Consider the following 5,207-nt stretch of genomic DNA (forward strand, 5'->3'; position numbering starts at 1 on the left):
AATGTGATGTTTGTGTAAAGTTGGTCAGAAGGTTCCTTTGTAAGTGCGCATGCGCCATTAGCGTGCTGCCTGCTGTAACCCTAATTTCCCTCGTGATGAATAAAGTATTCTGATTCTGATTCTGATTAACGTGTTAATTGCGATTAATTAATTTGAAAAAAACAACAACGTACTAAAAAAATTACACATTTAATTGCAGTTTGCATTCCAGGCAAAAGCTAACTTTTGTCAATGCACAATTTCCTGGTATATCGATTACACTGATGCACACATCAGAGCTACAAAGAATCAGAAGAAAGTGCATTGCTAGGAATGATCCTAGCAATGGATGGATGAAAGGCAAATTTAATTTCAAAAGACTACCCAACTGAAGGCTTGATGACAGTGTGGTTTTGTGCAAACTGTGAAAAAGGAGTTTGAATAGATTCCTTAATATACATCAGAGTTAAAGGGAATATAGTTTCGGATTTCTTGTAATATTACATTATGGCGGTTAATGGGTATACAAAATAGGAAATAGGCCTGGAATGGGAACAAAGAATTGAGGTGCAGGGCAGGAGGACAATCAACACCCACCCCCAGGGCAGGAAGCAAAAGCTACTGAGGGTGAGGGGCAGACAAAGGGCAAATGGACACTACCTTAAAAGGAGATGGGGGTCAGGGCGTCAACACCTCTGGCAACTGTACCACTTTTTTTTTCTATTGTGGGCGTGTTTACTGTAGGGGGAAGGAGACCAGAGGTTATAACTGTAACTGCTGTGTTACTCTTTAGATCACCCTTCAGAATAGGACTGCATAGGATGCAGTGTGCTGATCTCCAGATGCATCTGTAAGAATAATGGGTAATAAAAGGATTGTGTAAAACATGGAAACGTGATCACTACCAGGACCAAAAGAATCGCAGAGACTGGCGTTGTCTCAACACATAACACCGAAGCACTTCATGTTACCATCTAAATGCAAAACATGTTGCTAGCAGTCTGAGTACCAACAAAAGGTGATGGCAGCCCAAACTTGATGAAATGACTAACTTAAGGACCAAAATTAGTAAGTCAACATTGGACAAACTTACAAATTCTCTCGCAAAATTGATTGCTCTGGACTGTAAACCACTATCAGTGGTAAAAGATAGGTGGTTAGAAAATGTACTACACTTAGCGTCAGGTGATCCAACTTCCAACTGCTCTGCCAAAAGACTATTTCAAGTAAAATTCAACAGCTTTATGACACTGAAAAGCAAGAAAAATTAGACACCTTAAGGACAGCCCTGCTAATATGGAGGAACTACACCAGGAGCAAACAAGACTTAAGTTACAGCCAAACAACAGCACAAGCTAGTCGTTTTAACTCCATCAGAGCTGGTAAAACTCCAAAAGCTGGCAACTGTCCTTGAGCCATGCAAGTAAATCAAACTATTTTTTAACTTTTTGTTACTGTTTCTTCAAAAAGCTCTATCCGTTCTTTAAGTCTGACGTCATTAGCCGTGTCTGGGCCCAAACTCCGCTGCATGTCCATAAGCCAAATGATCACTGCGGCATCACCGAGAGCTAAAAACTGTCTAAATTCTTTCATCTGTAATAAAAAGATCAGTGTGGCTGCTCTACCAGGTGTAGCAATTAAGTTAAACATCCAGGCATCCATGAAAACGGAATTTATTAAATTTAACGGAGTTAGAAGTTAGCAAGGAGTTAGCTCGCTAGCTTCCATCTAAATATAATATAGCATGTCCTGACTGAGAGATTTCTGAAACAAATTAAGATGTACAGCTCTGCTATCACTTCCGACATAAATGAAGACAGAAAAGTAAACAGCAGTGGCATTTGTAGGGTTACTTTAGTTTGGCTAGCTGATATATAACTGATATATAATAATGAGCTAAGTGATCGCTAGCGACACAGCTATGTTAGCATAATATAAACAGTGAAGGTGGAGGATAAACGCTAACTTCTTTCCACTCGATAAAGGTTGCCGTGAGGATTCTCAATGGTTAGAGACAAATGCAGTCGCATGGCAGGATGCTGTAAACGGACCAAACTTAAGTCAAGAGAACAACTGAGATAATTCATCCACAATCCGAGGTTAGTCATTAATATACTGCTGCATGGGCTGGGCTGTAGTTGCATTGTAAAGTTTTAAAAACTGAGCTTTAGCGTTAATAAAAACCGAGAGAGGGCGACAGTGATCACTGACTGTTTTTAGGGGCTTTTTGAGAATAAATAGAACTAGATACAAAGCATTAAAATGTTAAAAACACAAAAGCAGGGTAGTTTGGGCCTGGAAGCAGGATTCATCACGTCATCACTTAAAGACCGGATATTTGACAGTTATTGTGTAGATTAATATTTACTTTCTTGAACTGTCTACTACAGGTGTGTGACTGAGCTTCTTGGAGGTGAGACATATGTCTCATGTTCAGGGGTTTATCTGTTTTCTGCCACCTGCATCACACCATGGAGGTCTTCGATGATGACTCAAACTACATGGTGAAATTTAAAACCACCTTCACAACGTGTAGCTACCCTCAAACATCTGTGGCCCAAGATAGCTACTGTGCTTGGCCACACTTTAAGGATTTAAAGTGTCTTGCAAGGAGGAGAGCGAGAAGAGTTTTGGACCAGCCTTGAGGCCCTGCTGCAGGAACAGTGTAAAGATAAAAGCCTCAGCACAACCTCAGATGCAAAATGTACTCTCGTCAGAAAAGAGGTCTTGGGACCACTGAGCAACAGACCAGTTCTTTTTTTTCTTTAGCCCAGGTAAGATGCTTCTGACATCTGTTGTTCAGGAGCAGCTTGACAAGAGGAATACGACATTTGAAGCCCATGTCCAGGCTCTTGATGCACTAACTCTTACTAACTAACTAACACTTTTGAATGGCCTTTTTCCTAACTATCCTCTCCAGGCTGTGGTCATCCATACTGTTTGTGCACAATTTTCTTCCATGCTTTTCCCTTACACATAACTTTCTATTAATGTGTTTTGATACAGCTCTTTGGGAACATTCAAGTTCTTTTGTAATGACTTTTTGAGGCTTTCCCCTCCTTATGAAGGGTGTGGATGATGATTTTCTGCACAACTGTAGGTCAGCAGTCTTCCCCATAAATGGGATTCCTACTGAACCAGACTGAGAGATAAAGGCTCAGGAACCATTTGCAGCTGTTTTGAATTAATTAGCTGATTAGACATTAACACTTTGAGCCTACAATATTGAACCTTTTCACCATATCCTAATTTTCTGAGCTTTTGAATTTTGGGTTTTCATAAGGTGTAAGTCATAATAATCAAACTTAAAACAAATGGTGTGAAATTTTTCACTTTGCATGCAGTAAGTCTAATCTTATATTACGTTCACCTTTTAAGTTGAATTACTGAAATAGATGAACTTTTTCATGATATTCAAATTTTTCAAGTTATTTTCTCCTCACACTTGGTCATGATTAATAACTTTTCAATTAAAATAGGTCAACCAATGAAGCTACAGCCGACATCAGCAGTTGATCAGATAATTTAAACCAAGAAAAATGTCTTACTTTTGGTCAGTGTGCAGTTAAATGCATCCTCCCAGAACTCAGTAAGTATTTGAGAAGAAGCCACTTGTGAGGGGGACAGCTTCAGCAGGAAGTCTCTGAGGCCTGGGATTATAGACTTCGGAATCCCAAATCCAATGGCCCCAGCACAGAAACTGAACCTCGTTAATTCTGGGTTGGTTACCCATGATTCACTGCCTATCCACTGGCGGGGTGGGGAAAGCTCATGTGATGTGAGCTCCTTCAACAGGATCTTCATGTCTCCAAAAGATGCAAATGCCACAACAACTACAGCTTTAGACCTGGAGAGACAATGTAATGCATTAGAAAAATGTTTTTTAAATGTCTTCACATGATCAAACATTTATTTTACAAATAATTAAACAAGTCAATGCACAATAATTATCTCTGATGAGGAAACCTGCGGATAACATCTGCCACTCTCTGAATTCTGCTCTGTGGGTCTGTCCGATAGAAAGATACAGAGTATTCCACACAGATCCCCTCTTTATGTGCTGCTTTTAGAAATGAAGCCATGCCATTATTTCCATAATCCGAATCTGACCGAACAGCACCTATCCAAGTCCAGCCAAAGTGTTTCACTAGCTTGGCTAGTGCTTCAGCTTGAATCTGATCACTGGGGACTGTTCTGAAAAAACTTGGGTACTGCTGCTTGTCAGACAAGCATGCACATGTCGAAAAGTGGCTCACCTAAACCAAAAGAAATAAAACAGTGTAGCTCAGAAAATACCGCAAACACAAATATCACATAGCATATTTTAAATACGAAAATTGACAGAAATTGGCATTTACCTGGGGAATGTTAAAAGACCTGATGACTTGGGACAAACTGATGGATGTCGTAGACCCCGAGCCACCAACAACAGCCATCACCATACCAGAATGTGAGCAATTGTTATCCGTGGAAAACACAGGGTCGAAGCTATTTAGAAACTGAAATGCCATATGCACTGCTACAGGCACTGATGCACATGAGTCATAGATCTGATACCCGAGCCTGATTCCGGGCAGCAGCTCTGTGCTGTTGTTAATCTCTTCTATGGCAAAAACCATTGTACGCGATGATTGCAGTTCACTGGTGATAATACTGCAAATAGTTGTGTCACTGTTAGAATATACACTGTAGATTTAGTTTAAGTTAAATGTTAAAAAAATGAAAATAAAGAAAAAATCAACAACAGGATAATTTAAACAAATTAAAGTCTTTTCATTTCCTTTTAAATATAATTCCTTTCCTGTGTTTCCTGTATAAAACTGTTATTTAACATATTGTATAATTTGTTTTTTAAAATACAACATTTTTTTATAAAGAATAAAAGACCATTGTTTACATTTTTTAACACTATACTGAATTAATGTAGTTCCGTAGATCATAACACACATGAAAACATTTCTCTCCTCATACAGTCCAACATGCTTTTACTTCTTCTTCTTCCCATTACTGAACTTCTTACTTACTAACCTTCCTTTGCATTTTGCAGGCTCAGGCATGCTGGTGTAGTCACTGTAAACTGTGTTCATGTAGACGTGAAGGGAAAAATCACCACCAATAACAAAGTCCCCATCCTTTGAAAATACAGGTAGACGAGTGCTTCCCTGCAGCTTGCAGTTCAGAGAGGATGCCGTCGTACCAGCTTGAGCTCCTATATGCCTAGTCATTTG

The 5,207-nt window shown here is 39.4% G+C and overlaps 1 protein-coding gene across 1 annotated transcript in view; it reads right to left on the bottom strand.

Annotated features, from left to right (window-relative positions):
* Window positions 1-4,613, bottom strand: part of LOC102193949 (extracellular calcium-sensing receptor-like) — a 10,105-nt gene extending 5,492 nt beyond the window's left edge. Inside the window, exons 1-4 of the mRNA XM_013907904.1 lie at window positions 4,338-4,613; window positions 3,946-4,235; window positions 3,528-3,826; window positions 1,946-1,954 (exon numbers count right to left, since the gene is read on the bottom strand). Coding sequence (XP_013763358.1) covers window positions 1,946-1,954; window positions 3,528-3,826; window positions 3,946-4,235; window positions 4,338-4,598 — 859 coding nt within the window. The 5' untranslated portion in view covers window positions 4,599-4,613. The remainder of the gene's footprint in view (window positions 1-1,945; window positions 1,955-3,527; window positions 3,827-3,945; window positions 4,236-4,337) is intronic.
* Window positions 4,614-5,207: the final 594 nt, after the last annotated feature.

The sequence above is a fragment of the Pundamilia nyererei genome, unplaced genomic scaffold, assembly GCF_000239375.1.
Source record: "Pundamilia nyererei isolate P.nyererei 1_Seehausen unplaced genomic scaffold, PunNye1.0 scaffold00602, whole genome shotgun sequence".
In the NCBI taxonomy this organism is placed as follows: Eukaryota; Metazoa; Chordata; class Actinopteri; order Cichliformes; family Cichlidae; genus Pundamilia; species Pundamilia nyererei.